The 24,843-nt window shown below is 37.9% G+C and overlaps 1 protein-coding gene across 2 annotated transcripts; it reads right to left on the bottom strand.

Annotated features, from left to right (window-relative positions):
* Positions 1-824: 824 nt before the first annotated feature.
* Positions 825-23,841, bottom strand: rcor3 (REST corepressor 3). Of its 2 annotated transcripts, none has more exons than XM_022669461.2 (12): positions 23,593-23,841; positions 23,420-23,479; positions 20,546-20,623; positions 20,381-20,433; positions 11,412-11,573; positions 9,972-10,096; positions 9,798-9,876; positions 6,752-6,970; positions 6,538-6,615; positions 4,338-4,395; positions 3,570-3,814; positions 825-2,651 (listed from the first exon to the last, which is right to left on the bottom strand). In XM_022669461.2, exons 1-12 carry the CDS (start codon positions 23,717-23,719, stop codon positions 2,301-2,303), a joined length of 1,635 nt encoding a protein of 544 aa, XP_022525182.2. In that variant the 5' UTR covers positions 23,720-23,841; the 3' UTR covers positions 825-2,300. The 2 variants fall into 2 exon arrangements, with proteins under 2 accessions (XP_022525182.2, XP_049321640.1); XM_049465683.1 differs by having other exon boundaries at positions 23,420-23,476.
* Positions 23,842-24,843: the final 1,002 nt, after the last annotated feature.

Here is a 24,843-nt window from a genome sequence, read left to right as displayed (position 1 = left end):
GCTGCTACCAAAAAAAGCCACTAGATGGCATTACATATTTATCTTAATTAAATTATTTAAATTTGACCATTGGTGCCTAATGTGGTGTATTACAGATCACTTGTATCACTTTGCATCACTTATATCAAGCCCACCTTTTGAAATAAGATATTGTAAATTTGATGAATCCAACCAATGACTGACCGTAGACTAATCTAAAACTGGCATAGGCCTCTCTGCCGTAAAAAAAGAAAAGAAAAAGAAAATCGAGAATCGAATCGTGACCCTAAAAGCAGAAATAAAATCGAATCGAGGATTTAGAGAATCGTGACACCCCTGACTAACAGCAAGTTAAGCGTTCTACAGTAGTTTTATTAAATTTTTGATCATTCCCCTCTTTTTTTCTTTTATATGAAATGAAAATTATGCAAGTAGCTCCTCCCTTTCTGTTTTGCATTGCACTGCAGGATCATAGTGTCCAGTGTAATCACACTCAAAAAAACACTTTTTTCTATACTTTATACTCAAAAACTAGTTAGTATTAGTAATCAGTAAGCAATTGGGACCCAACCTTTGACATTTTTAAGTTAGACCCTGAGGCAGGATCTCGTTTGTTTCCTCTTTGTCACGATGACACACTGCTTCCTGAAATATTCTGCATTGTGCACTGACATTTTAAAAGGTTGTGCTCATTAAAAAGAACAAATGAGCTATTTAGCTGTTAAGGACTGATAATAAAACGTTATTTTACATGACCATTCATTTCCTTTAAACATTTTCTTTAAACTTTAATCACAGCACATTACGCTGCTATCGGATCAAAATATTTCAAATATACAACTTCACACAATATAACCATAGATATTTAATGGTTGCACCCCTAATGCCTACAAGGCCTGGGCAGTTCCAGTACCTTCAATTAAGTGATGAAATCAGAAAAAAGACAAAACTTTTTAACATCATTTGTAAGTGCTTTAAATAATTTAGAAATTCTGAGGGGATTTAAAAAAAAAGAAATACAGATTTTTACAGGAAAATATTACGACAAAGACACTAAAAATGGCCATTCAGACCACATGAGACAAAACACAGGTAAAACTAAAACAGAAAGACAAAAAGAAACACAAATGAAGTAACAATAAGCATCATGACATGCATCAACAGCTGTGGACACACAACTCAATACCTTTACAAGCGAAGGAACAGTGAAACTGTTACAGAGAAACACTGACTATGATTATTACAATAAGCACACAGTCAAATGAGGAACATCATGCTTGAATACGGCAGACGAACATATAATAATAATAATAATCATACAGCGTCACTATAAAAGGTACATAATTAATGCTACATGCTATGATATGAACAGAGTTTTGTTTGTCTTTGTTACAGGGCAGCAAACAGTATCAAACTCAGGCACATATCGAGTCAAAAGCTTAACGTCTGCTTAATGTCTTACACTTCTTAACCATAAAAAAAAACACAAAAAACAACAAAAAAACAATACAAAACATCAATCAACATGCACAGATATTTTTACAGAGTGAAAACAAAAGGTTAGCTATTTTCTAGCTTTTATAGCTAAAGGGGAAGGGAACTGAACGTTGATATATTATTATTTATAACCAGGGAACGTCATATTGTGAAAAACGTAGTACAAAAAATACTAATGAGGTGAATTCAGAACGACAGCTAAAAACAACCTCCTTAGGGAATTCTTAATACCAGGATTCCAGTTTGAAATGAATACGACAGTCTCTTCGATTTTAAGAGCACTTTCATGGTGAGAAATAGTCTAAAGAATAGGATTTAAGTTATGTGTAGTCCTCAGCACCAAGTATAAAAATAAATAATGCTTATATACATACATACAAGAGAATCACAAAAATGTCACACCGAGGACAGTGAAAGAAAATTTAACAAAAACACAGCCTAACATCTTTCATTTTAAAAAGGAGAGCATGTATCTGTATTTAAAAACCACTTACAAAAAATCTGAGACAAATCTGCAGAGTAAAGTTCGTTATCACTTGTACGTGAGTATAAGAGAGTGTCATCTTAAAATGCTTAAAATGGCAAAAATGGAACAGATAATAATGAGTCAGTTACACAAGTATATTTAAATAAATAGAGTTCAACATCTACTCTCTAACATATAAGGCTTTAAAACTCAGTCATAACCTACTATTCACAAACACAAGGTAAAACACCAGCCTCCATCAGAAACAGATTATTGATCAATAGAAAAATATTACAAACTCAATAACTGACAGCAACTGTGATCCGCTCCTCGCCGAGCCACTTCTCACCGAGATCGCTCAGTGCAGAGAGGGGTTCTCAGGTTGGATGCCAACCAGCGTGGGTGGCTGCTGGCCCAAGGCGGGGCCGGGTGTGGCGGCGGCAGGGGCGGCGGGTCGTGGGTTGAGGCGTGGGGGGAGGGGGTTGGAGGGCCGAATGAGGGGGGGTGGTTGGTGGAGAGCCGGCCGAGGCTGCAGGAATCGAGCTTGCTGCTGGAGAGGCGGAGGCTGCCGGTGCAGGGCGGGCGTGGCAGGTAGGGATGGGCGGAGGAGAGGGGGAGGCTGGTTTAGGGAGGTGCTGCCACTCACGGCTGCTATACCTGAAGAAGCTGCAGCTGCAGAGGACGGTCCAGAGGCTGAGGATGTCAAAGCCTAGAAAAGACAAGAAGATCTGATTAGTGACACGTAACTGACAAGTAATGACAAACAAACCGACCGTTTTATTTGTTCAACTGCTAAAAATGAGATCTAGGCAAGTAAAATCCTCTTAAATGCAGTATATACAGGGGTTGGACAATGAAACTGAAACACCTGGTTTTAGAGCACAATAATTTATTGTGGTGACGGACAGTTCTGGTGGAAACAGGAGAGTTGAGGTTCACATTGAATTCTGCGTGATTTGATTAGCCGTGGTTTTATGTTTTTTGGATACAATCCGGGTTAGCACCCGAACATCCCTTTCAGACAGCTTCCTCTTACAGCGTCCACAGTTAATCCTGTTGGATGTGGTTGGTTCTTCTTGGTGGTATGCTGACATTACCCTGGATACCGTGGCTCTTGATGCATCACAAAGACTTGCTGTCTTGGTCACAGATGCTCCAGCAAGACGTGAACCGACAATTTGTCCTCTTTTGAACTCTGGTATGTCACCCATAATGTTGTGTGCATTGTAATATTTTGAGTAAAACTGTGTTCTTACCCTGATAATTGAACCTTCACACTCTGCTCTTACTGGTGCAATGCGCAATTAATGAAGATTGAACACCAGGCTGCTCCAAATTAGCCATGAAACCTCCCACACTAAAATAATGACAGGTGTTTCAGTTTCATTGTCCAACCCCTGTCCAAGATTATTGAATTATTGAATTTTAACTTGTTTTATTCTTTAAATTCTTATTATTTGTGTCATTAAATAATGCTTAAAACAAGCACAAATATCTGTCAATGGAATATCAGACACTTTCAATAGATTAAATTTCTTAAAATAAGAAAAGAAGTAGATCAGAAATAGGTTAAATATTTTTATAAACTTCTGACAATGCAAAAACACTACATTTAAAAGCATTTAACCTCCTCCTCCTCTTCATCTGTGCTCTTTCCAGAAGGGGGGTTTGAACTGTTCTTTCCCTCTTCACCAGAGGTGGCACTGTCTCCGTTAGGGGCACACGTTCCTTGTTCCGCCTCCCACTCCTGGAGCACCTCTTCAAGGTTAAAGCGTCGGCGATAATTTACAAAGAAGTTCTTAACTTGCCCCACAGTTTTATTACCAATCACATCTGCAATAGCCTGGAAATCTTTGCCGTACTTGCGGACACCTAAAAAAAACGTGGAGAATAAAAACAGTCATTTATATATATATATATATATATATATATATATATATATATATATATATATAATTTATGTCTATTTTTTCCCATTTTCTCCCCAATTTACACGGCCAATTACCCAACCCACTCATTAGGACCCCAACACACCAGGAGGGTGAAGACTAACACATGCTTCCTCTGATACATGTGAAGTCAGACTCCGCCTCTTCTTGAGCTGCTGCTGGTGCAGCATTACTGAGCAGCATCACAGCGCTAACACGCAGCGGCTTGGTTCTGATACATCAGCTTACAGATGCCCTGTGCTGCAGACATCACTCTAGGAGTGACGTGGGGATAGAGCGCCATCTACTGTACCCACCCGGAGGGAGCAGGGCCAATTTTGCTCCCTCTGAGCGCCGACAGCTTGATGGCAAAGCTGCATAAGTGGGGGTTCAAACCTGTAACCTCCCGCTTACAGCTTTAGACCACTGGACCACTCTGTGCCCACAATCAAAAATATTTTACCTACCTTGAACTGCAAGTAGCTGCTCATCTGTAGTCCAGCGGGCGTTTACTTTTTGGTTACTCTGAAATACAGAAAAGATATTCTGTATTGTTTTGCTACTAATGACTCTTTTATGGAACTGAGTAATGTTTAATATCATTACAACTAGGTCTTTCACAGTAACAATTATTTTGGGAATGATATACAGTGAGTCCAAGAAGTATTTGATCCCTTGCTGATTTTCTTTGTTTGCCCACTAATAAAGACACTATCCTTCTGCACTTTTAATGGTAGATATATTCTAACATGGAGAGACAGAATATCAAGACAAAAATCCAGAATATAATTTTAAAGAATATATTTTAATTAATTTGTATTTCAATGAGGAAAATAAGTATTTGATCCCTCTTGCCAAACACACTCAATACTTAGTGGCAAAGCCTTTGTTTGCAAGCACAGCGGTGAGATGTTTGTTGTAGTTAACCACAAGTTTAGCACACACACCAGGGGGAATTTTGGCCCACTCTTCTTTGCAGATCCTCTCTAAATCATGAAGGTTGGTGGGCTGTCGCTTGGCAACTCTGACCTTCAGCTCCCTCCATAGATTTTCGATCGGATTGAGGTCTGGCGACTGGCTGGGCCACTCCATGACCTTAATGTGATTTTTCTTGAGCCAATCCTTTGTTGCCTTTGCTGTATGTTTAGGGTCGTTATCATGTTGGAAGACCCAACCACGGCCCATTTTCAGATCCCTGGCAGAGGGGAGGAGGTTGTCCCTCAGGATTGTGCGGTACATTGTGCGGCTCCATCCATCTTCCCAGTGATGCGGTGAAGTAGCCCTGTACCCTTGGCAGAGAAACACACCCAAAACATTATGCTTCTACCTCCATGCTTGACGGTGGGCACAGTGTTCTTGGGGTCATAGGCAGCATTTTTCTTCCTCCACACATGGCGGGTGGAGTTGAGGCCAAAAAGTTCAATTTTGGTCTCGTCTGACCACAAAACCTTCTCCCAATAACTTGGTTCATCTTTCAAATGATCATTGGCATACTTGAGGCGCGCCTCCACATGTGCTCTCTTCAGCAGGGGTACCTTTCGGGCACTGCAGGATGTGAATCCATTGTTGCGCAAAGTGTTGCCAATTGTTTCCTTGCAAACTGTGGTCCCAGCTGCCTTCAGGTAATTTGCTAACTCCTGCCGAGTGGTTGCAGGACGATTTCTGACCGTTCTCAGCATCATTGCCACCCCACGAGGCGAAATCTTCTTTGGAGCACCGGGCCGAGGTCTGTTGATTGTCATGTTATACTCTTTAAACTTTCTGATAATTGCACCAATAGTTGTTACTTTCACATCCAACACCTTACTAATCTTTTTGTAGCCCATTCCAGCTTTGTGAAGGTCAACAATTCTGACTCTGAGGTCCTGTGACAGCTCTTTGGTTTTACCCATGTTGGAGAATTGAAATCTGTGTGATCTGTCTGATTCTGTGGACAGGTGTTTTTCACACAAGTGATTAGTGAGAACAGGTGGCTTCAGGTCAGGTAACAAGTTGATTGGGAGTGTCTAACTGGTCTGTAAAAGCCAGAACTGCTAATGAATACTAAGGGATCAAATACTTATTTCACTCCATGAAATACAAATCAATTAATATATATTCCTTAGATTTATTTTCTGGATTTTCTTTTTAATATTCTGTCTCTCCATGTAAGAATACATCTACCATTAAAAGTATAGAATGATCATGTCTTTATTAGTGGGCCAACGAAGAAAATCAGCAAGGGATCAAATACTTCTTGGACTCACTGTATATCTATATCTCCAGAAAGAACTGCAATAAATAATATTATTTTCATTTAAAAAAAAATTATGCCAATGGTATGATGCTAAGTTGTAATGTAATTACATCATTTTAAAGAGCAGCAAACTTTTTCAGTATTTAAAAATTTTCAGACAGGAAAAAATGGTAAAATATCCCAAATTCAATGAATGAATCATAAATAAAAGTGCTATTTTTGCTATACCAGCTCATTCACATATATTCTCCTAATTAAACACAACTGAAGATACGGTGGTCCACAAAAAATTATTGAGACCACGCCCATTTATTGTATAAGTTGATAATGTTATTATTGAGACCAGCCTCTTGCAACTAGTACAAGTACATGTCTTTATAACGGCCTAAAATTTTCTGATGAAAAACGGAATAAAAAAATAAGTGATTTACCTCAGGTAGCCGGAATTCATCAATACCAGATTCTATTCTCTGTTTAAGTCCACTGTTTAGCTGCTTGGCATTTTGAACCTGGAGTAAAGAAGACGAACACAATAAATGTTTAGTCTACAGTTCCTCAGTAAATGCACAGCACATGTGTATAGATGTGGCCACTCGAGACATCATTTGTAGAAGGTTGCCATGTACTAATAGCTGCAACAGTTACCTGTCTTTTAAGGGACACCAGCTCCATGTCCAGCTGGCGGAGGACTGTATTAGCTGCACTGGAACTGCAGGACACGGCCACTACGTCCTCCTGCGTGAGGTACATGCCTTTGGGTGGGCGGCACTTGGAGCGCTGTGAGTGGTGACGGTGCTGCAAAGTCTGGTGGTCCCGGCGGCCCATGCTTATCTTTGAGCTCATGGTCTGAGGCTCGGGGTGGGGCTGAGGAATGAACAGACAGAGAAACCTGGACCAAGAACACCATTTAAACACTACTACACTAAAAAGAGTAAAAAACTAAATTGAAAGACTCATTTAGACTAAAAAATCGCTTATTCAGGAAAGGCTGAAGCGTCTGCCTTTGTTTTTCAATAAAGCAATAGAACACAAGAGGGAGTGTGTTATCACGTAGATCATCAAGCCGTGATGTTATTCGTTATAACACATGACCTCGAGTGTCCTATTGCTTTTATACAACAGTTTTTTTTACAAAACTAATAAAGAAAATAAATTAAAGAACTTTAAGAAATTCAGTTTGAATATGCTTTAATATGGACTGTGCCTTCCGCCAAAAAGTAGTTCCACAACAACTGTAACAGAACTGAAACTTAACTACAAAACAGTGTATAGTTTATACAGACTAACACCATGAAAGTTAGCTTGAAATCAAACTTGGGAATAAGTGAAGATGGTAACGTTAGGAGCGTGAAATAACGCTGATACTCTCCTCTCCTGCTCCGTGGAGTCGTCTTCAGGTGAACGCTGCGCGTTTTTTAAGCATTTCTGCTTGTTTTGCTGGGTGTTATTGGTTAACTAGCCGGCTGGACTGTGGTTAGGTTAGCGCAGCTTGCTTTAGCTCAGCATTAGCTTAGCTTAGCCTAGCCTGGCTGGTTAGCGTTCTGGCTGTCAGACAGCATTATCCAAGCAATTTTCTCTCCCTTTTTACCACAAAAGACAAGCCAGCGCTGCGGGCGACTGTGCCGAGGCTTAGCGCTAGCCTGTGCTAAGCTAGTGCTGCTACTGGTGCCGCTGGTGATAATTCCTGTGTGTATACGCTGTTACTCTGCAACACGACGGTGGAGTGATACAGATTTTGTGTGAGAAGGCCGTGATGTTATCACAAATATCAGCACGGCTAGAACCCTTCTCAACCAATCAGATTGTGAGGTTGGAACTGACTGTTGTATAATACCAGATAAAACAACAGGTCTATTACAGTTTGTTTAATGTACTAAGAAATTATAGGTAGATTTCACCTTATTTCTGTACGTTCCATTTTGTCAGTATTTACAATACATGTACACAAGCATTTTTCTTTTAAGCATGTCGCCGTGCCGGATCTCTCGGCTCGCTGAGTGGGCGTGTCCGTGATGTTTTGGAATTCAAATGAAGCAACAGAAGTAGGCAATCTATAGTTTAAGAGTTTTTTTTTAATCTCATTGTAACGGGCGCCGAGTGGTCCAGTGGTCTAAAGCGCTGCCACTATGAGCAGGAGGTTGCAGGTTTGAACCCCCGCTCATGCAGATTTGCCATCAAGCTGCCGGCGCTCAGAGGGAGCACAATTAGCCATGCTCCCTCCGGGTGGGTAGATGGCACTCTCTCTCTCCCCACATCACTCCTAGGGTGATGTCTGCAGCACAGGGCGTCTGTGAGCTGATGTATCAGAACTGAGTCGCTGTGCTTTCCTCTGAGTGTTAGCGCTGTGATGCTGCTCGGTAATGCTACAGCATCAGCAGCAGCTCGAAAAGAGGTGGAGTCTGACTTCACATGTATCAGAGGAAGCATGTGCTAGTCTTCACCCTCCTGGTGTGTTGGGGCATCACTAGTGATAGGGGGAGTCTTAATGAGTGGTTTGGGTAATTGGTTGTGCTAAATTGGGGAATGAGTCGAATCTTAAGTGCTAGTGGACACGTTACTGAAAATATGGGGTGAACTTAAACAAAATTAGTACATATTGTTGCTTCAAAAGCATTTAGTAGATTCTGTAGAGGTTTTTTGTTCTTAAATTAAGCAACAGGATTGTGCCAACATCTCATTGTCTCTAACTAAAGAAGTACGAGTGCAGGGTTTGGTAAATCTTTGTGGAGTTGGGCGGCATGTTTGTTTATTTAACACCGAAATATTCAACTGTGCAAATAGCTCCATACACTAGACATCTTTTGAAATCTGAATGAGTTAAAATTACATTTTTAGAGTGAAAATAAACTTTCAACCACCAATTGTAAATGCCATAAAAAGTCTGCTCTCTCAGGAGCCAGATATTCAAAAGTGCAGCATATTTACTCACTCACTTACAGATCTATTCCAGTACTCAGTACTTTTCCATATTATACAGCATTCTGCCCCCTGCACTCCCCACTCAACTCATTCCTTACCTGCACTTACTCATAGCTATACTGTGACATACTGACTACTTCCACACTATCCATATCTACATCTGTGCATATCTGTTCTGTGCAATATTTGTCTATAGTGTAAGTTATCATGTTTATTGTAATTAAGTGTATTGTAAATAGTGTTTATACTGTAAGTTATCTGTATGTCCTATTTTTATATATTTTATATTATTTTATTACTCTCTTGTAAATATTATTCTTTACGCATTGGTGGGAATCTGCACCCAAGTTTTTCACTCACATGTACACCTGTACTCTGTGACGTGACAATAAAAATCTTGAATCTTGAATCTTGAATCTTGAATCAAGACTGGAGTACAGTTCTCTTAACCAATGAGAAGCGCTGCCAATGAGAACCTAATATAATTCATGTTTTAATCAAGGACTAGAAGTACTAGTAAATACATAAATAATATTTCTGTGACATTTGAATTCACTCTTATAAATGACCTTTCTGGCATTCCTTGAAGGCATTGCCATAAAAATTCTGTTATAAATGACTAAATACCTGTAAACAGTAAGTATTTGCATGTAAACATCATATCAGACCTCTGTGGTTTAATATCTTTTCTATGTTTAATTTCCTTAATTAATTAATTGCACTGAACTAAACTGATTATTTTGTACTACTGTACACAGGTTATTTTTCTTACCTCTTTCTTAGCGTCTTTTGTAGGATCGTAATCACTGTCATGCCCTTCAATAGGGTTGGCCTCCTCCATTTCTTCATCACTAGACAATAAAAGAAGCAGGCAGGAATATAAAGGCCACTGTTCAATTGATACACAAAAAAATGAAAATACTATTCAGATATTCACACTGCACACCTCTCATCCTGATTACTTCGATTTGCCAGCTTTCTCGCTTGTCTATCCATCAAGCTTGTCCTGGATCTGGTCTTCTTCCAAGAATAGTAATATTTCACAAGACTTGATATCGATTTGTCCGGCAACTGCAAATCAAGTCATATCAAATCAAATTTATTTGTATAGTTTTGATCACACATGATCACAGGACAAAGAATCAGGCAAAACATTAAACATAGAAAATACAGAATACAGAACCCCCAGTGAAAACCTCAGAGCTGCAGGAGGAGGAAGAAACCTCGGGAGGACCAAGACTCACATTAAAGGGGGGGGGGGGCATCCTACCACTGGTCAAATAGCTTTTAAATTAATTTTAAAAAGTCTTTATCAGGGGTGTGACGAGATCGTGGCACGAGATCTCGCGAGATTAAAACGTGACGATCGTCAGGCTTAAACCTGTCTCGCGGGGAAAAAAACAGTTTAGTGTGGACTTTTTAAGAGGGATCTGGCAACACAGTAGTGATAGCAGCGAGTGTGGTGGCTGAGCAGTGAGAGCAGCTCTCAGCAGAAGAGGAAAATTCAGGTAACAGAGTGACCAACAAGACACAAACCATATATAAATACTGTAAGTAAATCCTACACGTGACTGTTTCATAGACAGCTGTACTAATCCCTTAGCTCTGTACTGTATTTAAAAACATGTTCTGTCTCTGTTTCACTTCAAGCATAGTCTTAATATGACTGGTTATGGTTCTGCATAGTTAAATTACAAGAGATTTAGGAGAAAAAACACAAACTATAGTCTTAATATGACTGGTTATGGTTTGCACTATATAAGACATAGAAAAGTGTTATTGTTATTTTTATTCTTATTCTTATTTTTTATAAAATCAATGTGTGAGAGAAACCAGTCTGTTAAGTTTGTGTTTTATGATTTTGTCAAATAAAACTCTAGTTTTTAAGCCATTTTTTTTTTTTACATTTTCTTTAAAAATTTATTTTTAAATCTTGTCTCGTCTCGTCTCGTTCTCGTGAACCCAGTATTGTGTCTCGTCTCGTCTCGTTATATTAGTGTCTCGTCACACCCCTAGTCTTTAAACATCCACATAGGTCTTATATATTCAAGAGTATAGCAGGGCCACTAATGGAAGCAGTAAGAGTTCATGTAAGCTTGGATGTAATCAGTAGTGAAGAGTAAGATGGATGATGAGCAGCTGATCTGTGGTGGGTGATGGAGAAGAGCTGAGATTAGTAATATCAGCAATGAAATTTATGTAATTCTGTATTCTTTTAAAAATATTATATGTCAAATTTAAATCTCAAACTATAAATTTGTAACTATGACTATTGTAACTACAGAAAACATCACAACCATGCAAAAAAGATTAGAAACTGTATTTTTAATGCAGATTACACCCCGGTGTGCAGCTTCTCTCTTGAAACTATTAAACACTGACTAACCATCTGCTGGATCCTGTGAAAGCTCTTTCCATGAAAGCTGAAGGCCTGCTCAAACAGCACTTTGTCCTCCACCGTCCACTCATCTGGGAAAGGAGTGAAGTTGGGCAGGTCAGCCAGGGACTTCTCGATGTTGTGCTTGTGCCAGAAGAGCATGCCAAGAGCCTGTTGGGCACAGACAGTTGCATCATCCATTTCAGTGAAGCTTGTGACTGCTGATTTGAGACCAGAAGCGATATGTCCTGTATTCTGCTAAATAATCGGTGTTGTCTTTAGTTATTACGCTTAATTTCTAAGGCAATTTTAATGACTTTGTTGTTATATTAATTGTTTTGCACAATAATGCTTCTTTTTGATTTCACTGAGATTAAAAATACTAATATTAAGAAAATTAGATGAAGAAAGTAAAGCTAAAAGAGTGAACAGTAAAACAGTCAACAGAGAGTCAGAAGCTCAGAAAGTGATGCTTGCTCCTATATCCTACAACACAGAGACCAGACAGTAAATTAAATATACATGAGAGTTTATCTTGGGTAGCGTGTCATAAACCGGGTGATGACCAGTATGCAAACAGATTGGGCCAAAAGCTACTAGAAAAGAAGCGACCAATAGCAACACACTAAACTCAAATTCAACTAAAAGATCTCAAATTGAACATTCATGTGGCCACTAGGGGAGGGCGATCTGGATAAAAAGTTATTGGATAAAATAAAATAGCCATTATATTTACGTACCGATATGAGTGATATGGCAAAATTATATATATATATATTTAAATAAATTAAAGTATATAAAAAATAATTGTGTAAATATGAGTTTTATACATTCAGTATGAAAAAAAAATCTTCAAACGTTTGTCTATTTTGTAAACTAAAACTTACCAACTTCTATAAAACAAAAAATGTGACTAAAATAAATGTAACCAACAAAAATCTACCACAAATCTAATGGGAGTACATATACATTGCAAACAAACATTTAAAGGTAAATTTAAGGAATATTGCATTATGGTGTCCAAGATTCTGGTGATATTATCGCGTACAATGGCACACCCCTACTGTCCACAAATGTTCATCTAACTCAAAATAGTTGAGCCATGTTTGGAAATGTCTAATTATACAAAACACGGTAATTCCTTTAGACCAGGGAATATGCTTATAAAAATGGGGTAGCTGTTCTTAATACATTTAAACAGCATCTACTTGTTAAAAAATAGAGGTAATCTGATAGTTTAGGTGAGCACAGATAACTACACATCCAAAAATTAATAATCTGCTAAAACATACACTCCAACAAATTGATGCTAATTATTAGAGGTGGCACGATTCTCTAAATCCTCGATTCAATTTTATTTCCAATTTTAGGGTCAGGATTCGATTCGATTCTCAATTTTCTTTCTTCTTTTTTTTTTTTTTTTTTACAGCAGAGAGGCCTAGGCCAGTTTTAGATTAGTCTATGGTCAGTTATTTGATTTGTTTCATCAAAGTGATACAAGTGATCTGTAATACACCACATTAGGCACTAGCGGTCAAATGTAAATAATTTAATTAAGATATATACAGGTGCTGGTCAACGAATTACAATAATTTGAAATAGTGCAATCATGAAATTCTTTGAATGCATTTTTTGCGCAGAAAGCAAATCAGGTGTTCACCGCACCTGTCCTACTCGTTAGACCAGGGGTTCCCAACCTTTTGCAACCCAAGGCCCACTTAACCCAGCCCAAAACTTTCTACGGCCCCCCAGATTATTTTTATTGCCGTTTAAAACCAAATACAGTGCAACCATCCACGTGACTTGTGAAACTGACTGCATAATCACACAAACAAAAGAAACTAACCATTTACAGCACTTTTTGTCACTCACCTAATGAGATGGCTGATGTTGTTTGCCAGCTACCAAGTGGTGGATGTCAGGCTGAAGTGCAGAAAGTTGCAAACGGAGGTCTGGCTCAACATTAAGCCTATTCCTGTATTTGGTCTTGAGTACCACCAACATAGAAAATCCAGTTTCGCAGAGATACGTTGTGGGAAACGGCATCAGGAATCTCACTGCCTTGTCTGAAAGATCAGGGTACTCTGACCTAGCATGAAGCCAAAAATTTACCAAGGACTTTTGTGAAAAAATACATTTTAAAGCACTGTCACAAGAGAGATCAATAAGGCGGTCCTCCTCAGATGCACTCAGACTTGCGATGGCTCCTTGGCATATGTCGACAAAGGGATTTTCTATCCAGCTGAAATGAACGTCTAGAGCTGGAAAGTAATCACGTAGCTGCATTTTCAAACTTTGCAGGTGCTCAACAATCGGTCTTGAAACCGCATTCGGCAGAGAAGCATTTTCTTTTGTCAGAAAATCTGACAGATTGTCAAATGACTCATAGTTTGACTGTTCCACACGCTTGGTCCACATGTCCAGCTTCTTTATTGTAGCTTCGATTTTGTTTTGAACGTGAAACGCTGTCACTGATTTGCCTTGAAGGCTAAGGTTGAGTCCATTCAAGTGGGTAAAAATGTCTGAGAGGTAACTCAATTTAGCAAGCCACTCAAAATCAGTGAAGCGGTCTGAAAGTTCAAAGTTTGAGTCCAATAAAAAAATTCTTACTTCATCCCTCAATTCAAAAAGTCGAGCCAGCACCTTGCCGCGAGAAAGCCACCTTACCTCAGTATGTAAAAGAAGCTGAACGTGACTGCTGCCCATTTCCTCGCATAGAACACGAAATAAACGGGATTGGAGTGGCCGACTCTTAATGAAGTTAACTATCTTCACTGCCTCATCCAGCACAATTTTAAGGTCTCTTGACATTCTCTTGGCAGCTAATGCTTCTCTGTGTAAACTGCAGTGGACAGAAGTCGCCAGCGCTGCTACAGCTTTCACGCGCGCAATGACTCCGCTGCGTTGTCCCATCATTGCCCTTGCTCCATCAGTGCTAACTCCCACACATTTGGACCACTCAATTCCGTTCGACACAATAAATGCATTCAAAACATCAAAAATAGCTTCAGCAGTTGTCTTGGTGGGTAGAGGCTTACAAAATAGTATGTCTTCAAATATTTCACGGTTATGCTCATACCTCACAAATGCAAGAAGGTTGGAAAGATTTGCAATGTCAGTAGATTCATCCAGTTGTATTGCATAAAAGCGACTCTCTCGAACTCTCTTTATAAGCTGCTGGGTTACATCATGTGCCATTTCATTTATTCGTCGTTCAACTGTGTTGTCAGAAAGTGATATGAGATTCAGTTGCTTGCAGGGTTTTTCTCCCAACATCACGCTAACCATCTCTTTCGCAGCAGGTAAAATCAAACTCTCCCCAATCGTATGTGGCTTTCCAGCCTTTGCTATAAGCTGCGCAACACGGTAGGACGCCTCAACAGCTTTAGCATTATCGGTTCCAGAGCAGGCCAATTCAAGGGTCTTTTTCCTGCTTTGGTAATCTTTAAGCTTGTTCTCAAAAAATTCCACAGGTTTAGATGCATACTCGCTGTGTTTAGTCTCCAAATGTCGACGTAACTTGGTTGGCTTCAACGCTTCATTCGCCAAGACCTCCGAACACACAACGCAGAGTGGTAGCGGCTCGTTTTCTGTTCCTGTGCACGTAAAGCCTAGTGCTAGGTACTCACTGCTGTATTTTCTCCGTTTCAGTTTATGCTTGGTTCTCTCAGGAACAGATACAGTGGCTGCTTCACTTGTAGATGGTCCAGCTTCAGGGTCCTTTGTTGTCAAAGACCCTGTTTTTAACCATTTATCCATGATGCGTACACAAGACAACAGCTTCACTCAGACTGAATTAGCTAACTAACTAGCTAGTCAATTCACTAGCTAGCGCTGCGTGTCATGTGACTGTACTACGCCAAAAAAAACTCAAACTAAACACGTTTTGCAAATAAACTAACTAAATATGCTGAACTATCTGAAATATGCTGAAATATGCTGAACTAATCTATTTCTTGGAGAAAAAATACTTAATAATAACAAAAAATAATAATAATAATAATAATAATTTTGGCCTACGGCCCCCTTGCGCTACGTCTGCGGCCCACTGGGGGGCCGCGGCCCACAGGTTGAAAACCACTGCGTTAGACTAATCACAGAACTCGTTACCTGGAAATAAATTTGCTCAGCTGAGCTTTCCAAAAGGCCCATTTAGGCCATTTAACTGTGACACTGTTGTTTTATTGAATTAGAATAATGGAGAAACCGTTTCATTGAATTAGAATAAATGCTCAAATTTTTGTTTTCTGTGAAGAGTGTTCACTGTGCAGTATAAAGTCAGGGTTGAGTAGAATTTCTAAGAATTTTCTAAGTAAAATCAATCATGGGTAAGCAGCGCGACCTCTCAACCGGAATAGTGGCTCAAATTCAAGCCCTTCGCCAACAAGGCTTGACCCAAACTAAAATTGCTGAGCAGCTCGGCATCAGCCAGTCTTCCGTCTGCAAAGCTCTCAAGAAAAACTGCAGCAAGCGCACCAACTGTTCCGGCGTCCGAAAAACTTCTGCTCACGACAACAAGCAGCTGAGAAAGATCGCAGTCAGCAACCGGTTCAAGTCCACTTCCGAGCTCACCGACTTGTGGAACAAGCAGACCGGCGCTGACGTCTCCAGATCAACCACTTACCGTCGTCTGCGTGAACTCGGCTTCAAATCTCGCGTTCCAGCAGTAAAACCGATGCTGAACAAGAAACAAATGGAGAAACGGCTGAAGTGGGCCAAAGAACACGGCGAGTGGACTGCTGAAGACTGGCAGAAAGTGGTCTTCAGTGACGAATCACGCTTCTGCATCTCCTTCGGTGACCAAGGTCCTCGTGTCTGGCGTCGTGGTGGCGAAACCTACAACCACGAGTGCGTGAAAAGATCCGTCGAGTTTCCCCAGAGCGTTATGGTCTGGGGATGCATGTCCGCTCGAGGTGTAGGGAAACTCTGCTTCCTCAAGAAGACTGTCAATGCTGCCGTATATCAAGATGTTCTGTAAACGTTCCTGATTCCGACTGTTGAGGAACAGTTCGGCGAAGAAGACTTCATATTTCAACAGGATCTTGCACCGGCTCATGCGGCAAAGTCGACCAAAGATTGGTTCACTAAAAAACAGCTTGAAGTTTTGGCATGGCCGGCCAACTCGCCTGACCTCAATGTCATTGAAAACCTTTGGGCCATCGTCAAGCGGAAAATTCGCGACAGAAAGCCTACTACGCTGGACCAACTGAAGCAGAACATCGCCACTGCCTGGGAAGCTGTGAGTGCGGAAACTTGCGACAAGCTGGTCAAATCGATGCCGCGGAGACTTCAGGCAGTCATACAAGCCAAGGGGGCAGCCACAAAATACTGAGAAAGTGATGATTGTAATTATAATAAAAATTATTCTAATTCAATGAAACGGTTTCTCCATTATTCTAATTCAATAAAACAACAGTGTCACAGTTAAATGGCCTAAATGGGCCTTTTGAAAAGTTCAGCTGAGCAATTTTTTTTCCAGGTAACGAGTTCTGTGGTTAGTCTAATGAGTAGGACAGGTGCGGTGAACACCTGATTTGCTTTCTGCACAAAAAATGCATTCAAAGAATTTCATGATTGCACTATTTCAAATTATTCTAATTCGTTGACCAGCACCTGTATGTAATGCCATCTAGTGACTTTTTTTGGTAGCAGCAGTGTGCACTATTAAAACAGCAATGTGCAACATAACAAAATAAATAATAAAAAAATAAAGGAACAGTCATGTACAAAATAATAGAACAATTAGAGCCTTAACAAACTGAACTCTATCCTACTATAACAGTTAAACATGAAAAATAAGACTTTAAGACTTTTTCCGTCCCTGAGAATGAGAAGTTTTTTTCTTTAATAAAGATATATTATTAACTTTATCTGAGAGAAAGATGCTCCTTAAGGTACCAAAACTATCAACATATTTGAGGCTAGACAAAACAACTGTTATTTTTATATTTTGAAGTTTTTCTTTAAGAAGATGAGAATGTTCACATTCTCTGGAGAAAGAGCTGCTCTTTCAGCAGTCACAATGTCCGCGGCGTCGCTACAGTGTGCTGCACCATTTACGTAGTTTAGAGGGAGGGATCGTCCATCCTCTGTTTGACTTCGAGGCTCGGGACCATGACATAATTTCGATCGAAATATCGAAATCGTGACACCCCTACTAATTATACAAGGAAATTCAAAAATTTTTACTGTTAAATTACTGTTTTATTCAAATACAGTACATTGCAGTGAGTATGTATGCTGTGAGATCAGCTAAGGGACACTGGTAGAGAAAAGAACTTCTTATTTTTGGCATCTTGTGTTATTCTGTTTACGGTAGTTAAAAATTTATATTGATAGAGTTTTTTTTCTTAATACATTTTACCATTTATTAGCAATAGGGGTGGGCAATATTATATCGTATACAATATATCGTGACACAGAAATATCATGATATTAAAAATCCATATCGTGATAATAGGGCTGTTCTGTCTTAAAATTAGTCCATTATTTACTGTGAAGCTTTAGGTGTATTTATTGTAGAATTGTTTTAGTTTGCAGTTTATATGCATGCACTACATATTCTGCAATATTTTTTGCTGCATTATATTATTTTATGCTATATTATTTTTTTTCCACATTATGATTATGCTGTTATACTATTATACTATATTCCTGAAATGAATGAATTATTTTAGTTTTCCTATATCGCCAAGTATATCGTTATCACAAAAATACCCTGAAATATCGTGATATTATTTTAGAGCAATATCACCCACCCCTAATTAGCAATACACAAAAATCCAGCTTTCCTATTAGCTCCTGGCATCAGTTATTTACATAATGGAATATAATAACCTAGGGATGGTAGTCCTGGTCCGCAAGACTACACACTGATGGTGAGTTATGCCAGGTTCAAACTAGTGGTTATTTATTGTGCTGTTCACACTACACTACTACTGCTGTAATCACGAGTCCTTCAGTTGTTGAGACTTTTACACAAGTAACTGATCAGCGACCCTCTTCAGTAGAACACAGTAACAAACCAGAACTAAACACAAGAGAGCTAGTGATGCCAAACCTGAGAATATCTACAGTAGGGCTGGACCTGGGTATTCGCTGGTTGAGTAGGTATTCGGTTTTTAGGATATTCGGATATTGTTTTTTTCCCTTTTCTTAGCTCCACTTTACTCTAACATCACACTTCTGTTCAGGTTAATGGCGGTATAAGATATAAGAGAGGCAAAATTCAGAGAAGCTCAGCTGTTTGGAAGCATTTTAAATTGAGTGTAGACAAGACAAAGGCAGTGTGCCAAATATGTGATATTCAACTAGCATATCATGGCGGCACATCAAGCTGGAGGAACCTAAATCTAAACGCAGTAAGTATTATTTCTTGACGGTGTAAAAAAACAAGATTATTCCTGCTATCAAACATAGCTTTATGAAGCTGCTTCTGTCTGACATTAAAAGTAATGTTATACATGATAAAAATGTGCAAGATTTATAAAATTAAATATTAATAAATATATTAATATATATCTTAATATATATTTTATTATATAATAAAATAGTAACGTGGCAACACTAGAGGCTAAATCAGTTACAAAAACACTAGCATACAAGAATGATGTCTGAATGAATTTCCTCTAATCTAATATAATTTAACATGGTTTAAGAATATTAAATAATTTCTAAACAAACAAACTATTTTATATTGAGCTTATAGCCCATTTGCAAAAACACAAAATCAGTAATATGGCTAAGCACTGCACAATCATTAAACCCAAATAGACCAACATTAACATAATTTACAATGACTTTCCTCTGCTCTAATATAATTAACAATATTTAAGAATATAAAATACTTTCTGAACAAACTTTTTTTTTTGTTTTTTGTTTTTAAGCAAATAGCCTAAAGTGTGAAAACACAAAAACAGCAATTCACTGGGCCGGCTTGCGCAGCAGAGAAGCCATGGAGCAGCGGTGCTCCGGGCCTGTGGATGCAAACAAACAAACAAAAAAAAAACAGCCTATCACAGATCATTTTCTTGAGCCCGACCCGTGGAAATGGTGGGACATCTTTTTTTTTTTTCGGGGCCGGGGGTCCGCGGGAAATTTTGCATCGGATTAAGGGGGCCGTGAGTTTTTTCCGTACTTTAATCCGTCTTTTTAAAAACGAATATTCTAATATTCTCTATAGGGATGTGCCATTTTGTATCGTACACGATAATATCGTCAACATTTATAAATATCGTGAACGATATTATACCCTAAAATATGGTGCCATATCACCCATCTCATTTCCCATTATATATCTACTAGAGACAGATTATATCTGTCCAGTATCATTTATTTTACTTTAATTACGGATATATGGAGATATTTTGAGTACATTATTAGTATCACAACATTCTGAATAATTGAATAATTAAATTCTTGTATTTTTTTATATCTTACTTAGGGGTGTGCAGGATTATACTGTATGAAATAATAAAATATATTTTTTATTTTCTTGCAGTGTATATTGTATTTTTTTAAGTGTTTTGTCATATCACCAAGAGTATAAAAGTACCATGAAATATCGTGATATTATTTTAGGGCCATATCGCCCACCCCTAATTCGCTACCAATCAGTGCCGAATATCCAGAGCTCAAAAAAACGCTATTCGGGCCAGCCCTAATCTACAGAGTCGAACATGAATGGGTTCATATGAAGCAACAGAGCAAAATCGGAGTTTAATCAGCTTTTCTGAAACACGTCTGCGATCAGTTGGCGACGACTGGGCAAGTGTCTTTACCCTGATTTGCCTCGACGACTAAAAAACTGGGCTAAAATAGTGTGAATTCGGCATTGGTGGTGAAAGGACACACCAATTATGCAAATAGATGATGCCAGGAGCCAATAAAAAGTCACATGCTGGAAAACAATATACTGCAACACATTACACTGTAAATCAACAATACATTGCTGGCAATTTTTACAATGAAAGTCTTACCTGCTCAACATTATACCCATGCTTTTCTTTGGCAATGGCAATGTATTCATCCACTATTGGGGGAAAAACAACAACAGACAAAAACAAAGTTAATTTCACTCAGAACAATCTGAATGTGTCTTTAACAGAAATAACTCCACAGCAGAGAGAAAAGACTGTACTTACATTTAGTGTCAACAATTGTATGATATGGAGACCACACCAGCATGCCACCACTGTCTTTATCACTGTACTTTGTAGAACCTACAATATAAAAAAATTATACAATGAAAAAAAAAAAAACACAGATATTATATATTATAGACTTATTATATTTAAAATATACTAAATCAGATTTGTCACAAGAACATAAAAGAATACAACTTGTAACAGATAAAATTTAAGTTCACAAATTGGGTTTTGTACAAAAGATACCTTTACTGTATTATTGAGTACTTGTAGTGTGCATTAGCATATGTGTATTTTAGATCTTCATAATATTTTGGATATACTTATATGTTGTTTGAGTTTTGACTACTAATTAAATGTTTAAAATTGTAGTGAATATTTTTGTGTGAAATTCTTATTTCTTTTAGCTTAAAAATAATGATAGATTAATTGGAACTTTTTGGAGTTATTTAGTTAGTAGTAAATATGTTATTATAGGTAAGAAGGCATTCGATTTCATGTTGTGTTTGTCACGTGTCTGGTCAGCTCTGGTATAGCTCTGTAGATCTGATATCATTATTAGTTAACATGTTATAGCTGACATACCAAATTACAGTGTTACTACTAAAAACTGACCTAAGACCAATACTGCTGGTGTGATCTTACACTAAAACGGCTTGCCATATTATGTGAGGACAACTCCTACACTGTATTAGCTAATAACTCAACATGTACCACATAATACCTAGATAGCAAATTGTGTTAATTTTTTTAATTTCTAAAGCATCGAAAAAAGTTAATTTCTGACATAAGAATTAATATTAGCACATTGATTTTAATTAACACAGATTTAATGTTTTATATGAATAGTTTGAAATAAACTTTACTTACATTATGTAGATTTCAATCAGTGTTTTTCTTTATTTATTACATTTTCTACATTGTAGATTAATATTAAAGGTATGAAAACAATGAAGAGATACATATGGACTTTCATAGTAAACAATAAAAAAAAACAAGTGTCTGTCCTCCACAAGACGCTGAGAAAACTACGCCAGGTCACTCTACCTCACTTGGAAAATACCAAGAGTGTGCAGATCTGTCCTCAAAGCTAAATGTGCTACTTAGAAGAATCTAAAGTATCTATACAGTGTATTATATTATAATACATCATTGGCAAACATTTAAAGTACAAATGGTTTTCATAAAGAATAGTTGCAGTATTTTAATGTATTTATTTAAGACAAAACGTACTCTAAAAAAGCTGTAATACTCTTTAATTTGTTTAAAGTAAATTAGCTTGCTTACTACTCTTATTATACAGGACTATTCTGTAATAATTCTCCAGAGTGAATTACTGTAACTTTACAATCCCTTTATTGGCAACTTTTTTCGCAGTAACCCTTGTGAAGTTTAAATTAAGTAAAGAATTCCCAAAATCACATTAAATAGACTTTCTCTGTATTTTCATAAAATGTATTTTTAATCATAATGCCCTAAATTATACACTGCGTTGATAGAAAAAACATATAGTGGCATTAAATACTGCTTAAAGTGCACTTTAGTGTAGATTTCTTTCAGCAGCATTAAGCTGTACACAGTATGTGCATGAATATGCAGAGTAGTATGTTTATAATATACTTCAATTGTATTAAAAAGGGTGTTTAACAGAAGTTGTACGAAAAAAAGCACAATTTAATCGTTTAATGTCCAATTTAAATGTAGCCTAATTCCAACTGAAATATACTTGTTACTAAGTTGACTGATCAGGAGATCCCCAGTTCAAATCCTGTTTATGTAGCTTGCCATTGGTTACCAGAGCCCTGAGAGAGAAAACCATTGGCCTTGCTCTGGCTGGGTGGGCGTGTGCTAGTCTTCACCCTCCTGATGTAGGGGGGGGTAAGGAGAGTCCTAAAGAGTGGGTTGCATAATTGGCCGTGTAAATTGTGTGAGAAAATGGGGACAAAATAGAAAAAAAGCTGGCAGAGGTTCTTTCAAAACAGTACATTTAATATGTATTTAGGTACATATATATATATTTTTTTAATTATGTACCATTCCTTTTTAAGTGTACTTTAAAAAACCGTAAAACTTTGTACTTAACTACACTTTTCTTTACAATGGTAATTTACTGTAAAGTTTACAATAATATTTTTATTGTGTAGTTACCATGTCATCGATGATATCTCAAATTGTTTAAGTACCTAGTAAAGCTGAACCAGTAATAGTAAGTTAACTGTTGGTGTGATTGGTTGTTTAAGCAAAAACAGCTTGGCATTTTATGCGAGGACATCTTATATATCTTAGATCAATAATCGACTATTATCAAATAATGAACTCGTTTGTTTCTGTTGTTTACTTAAAAAAATAACGCTAGATCAATTTTCTTGGCTAATTTAAGCTAATTTAATTTATGAGCTGATTAACTAGCTAACGTATAGCAGTGGATAACCCAGATCCAGAAAGTAAAAATCCATCCCCGGATTTTTGGAACTACCAACTGTCCGGGCGGCTCTGCTGCAGCTCAGGTGCCCAGGCAGTTGATACAAAACCCTGGGGTGGATTTTGACTTTCTGGACCTGGGTTCTCCACCTCGAACTGACTGGTAGGCTAATCAGCGAAGCTAGCGTTAGCTACCCTAACATACCCATTATTGTTGTTTACCTTATAAAACCGATTTACTGACCCCGTACAGCATTCATATATAACCGCAGCCTGGCTGAATAAAAGATTACTCTCATGCGGGTTAATCTGCAGCAGGTGGCGTTAATGCTAAATTACTGCGTTTTTTTGCGGTGCGTTAGCCAGCTAGCGCGATACCGAGGCTACCACCGTGTCTCTCAGTCAGGTTCTCAGAGCAAGCAGCAGACCATAGATACAGGCATACCGTACCGGGGTCGAATTCAGGAATATTCGCCTGATAATCCGATCCCACCCGCATTCCAACATCTGCTGAAAATAGACAGAAACGTGCAGCAATTGATTTATGCAGCAGATTGTGTTTGAATAGATTAAAAACACAAAAACTCAGATCCAAATGCAAAACTGTGTGTTCGAGGCTATACCGTGCTCGTCGTCACTGCCGCCGCTCTCCTCAGAAAAATGGCCATTGGACGCGTTCGAGGGGCTTTTCGTTCCGTTAGACCGACCTTTCCCCAGATATTCCGAGCCTTTATCCATCATCCCCGGCATTCTGGCGATATCTGTAATTTTCTGATTAAATTTAAAATGATATGCATCCAATACACAATTTGCGTAGCCTGTCCCTTGCAATAACTCCCGGCGCAGCTATGCTACAGTGCCCCAAACAATATCCCTCCGCCGTCATGTTGTATACTTTCTGTTCACTGAATGCCTACATTAAAATCCCTAATTAGCTGGTTAGATATTTTGAGTATTATATTTAAAAAAATATTTCAGTCAGCAATTACTTAATCTGTGTTGCGTTACGTGAAAACACAGCTCCGACACAGGAACTAACTTCTTCAGCGGAAGGAATTGTTAGGTTTATAAAATGAGTCAAAGTGCGGCTCGTGCGTGCGACCGACAGAGTTGTTTATGCGCTCAAAACACTTTAATATTGACTGGGTCAGTGTAACGTTTATTAATGTAATTTTCTTACGATTAGAGGCTAAATGCAAAAATAAAAATATATTTAAAATCAGATTATTTCATTTATTTTATTTTTTACGTAGTACATTGAACAATAAATATATATTTTTTTATCTCTGCCACTTACATTTGGAATTTTAGGTAAAATGAAACATGAATCTTTCCTTATTTTTTTTATTTTTCCGTTTTTGCATTTTGCAAGTGGAATAATACCATCAAATTTGTGTTACAAGGTACAAAATTTGACAAATTTGGTTGAAAACCCATTTTTTCTTTACCATACTGAATGAAAAAAAATGAATGATTAAGTTGTATACACATTTTTCTATTTTCGAATTTAGATTGATACAATCAGAAAATTTAACTGCTAAATGTTACAGTTTTTTTAAATGTGCAGTGTACAAGAAATAGGTTTTCAGCATTTTTTCCAGTTTTAGATTTAATTTCTGCCCCTCAAAATCAAAATTTTAGGAAAAATGAAAAATTCATATTTTCATTAATTCTTTTCAGATTTTTTCATTTTGTCATTTTGCAAATTGGATTATACCATCAGATTTGTGTTAGAAGATACAAAAATAAACACATCTAAAAAATAAGAGAAGGTTTAACTTTTTTTTAAATCTGTTTGTGAAAAGCTAAAATGAAAAACTAGATAATTGAACATTTGAAGGAAAGCCCATTTTTTCTTTACTATACTGAATGAA

This window comes from Astyanax mexicanus, chromosome 16 (assembly GCF_023375975.1).
Source record: "Astyanax mexicanus isolate ESR-SI-001 chromosome 16, AstMex3_surface, whole genome shotgun sequence".
Lineage (NCBI taxonomy): Eukaryota > Metazoa > Chordata > Actinopteri > Characiformes > Acestrorhamphidae > Astyanax > Astyanax mexicanus.
This window is presented reverse-complemented; position numbering and strand designations above follow the sequence as displayed.

Excerpts from the sequence above, each read along its gene's own strand:
- rcor3 (XM_022669461.2), bottom strand. The coding sequence starts at position 23,719 with ATGCCGGGGATGATGGATAAAGGCTCGGAATATCTGGGGAAAGGTCGG. Across the intron at positions 6,971-9,797 it reads CAAAAGACGCTAAGAAAGAG|CCCCACCCCGAGCCTCAGAC; the intron begins GTAAGAAAAATA and ends TTCATTCCTCAG. Across the intron at positions 3,815-4,337 it reads GCAGCTACTTGCAGTTCAAG|GTGTCCGCAAGTACGGCAAA; the intron begins GTAGGTAAAATA and ends CGTTTTTTTTAG.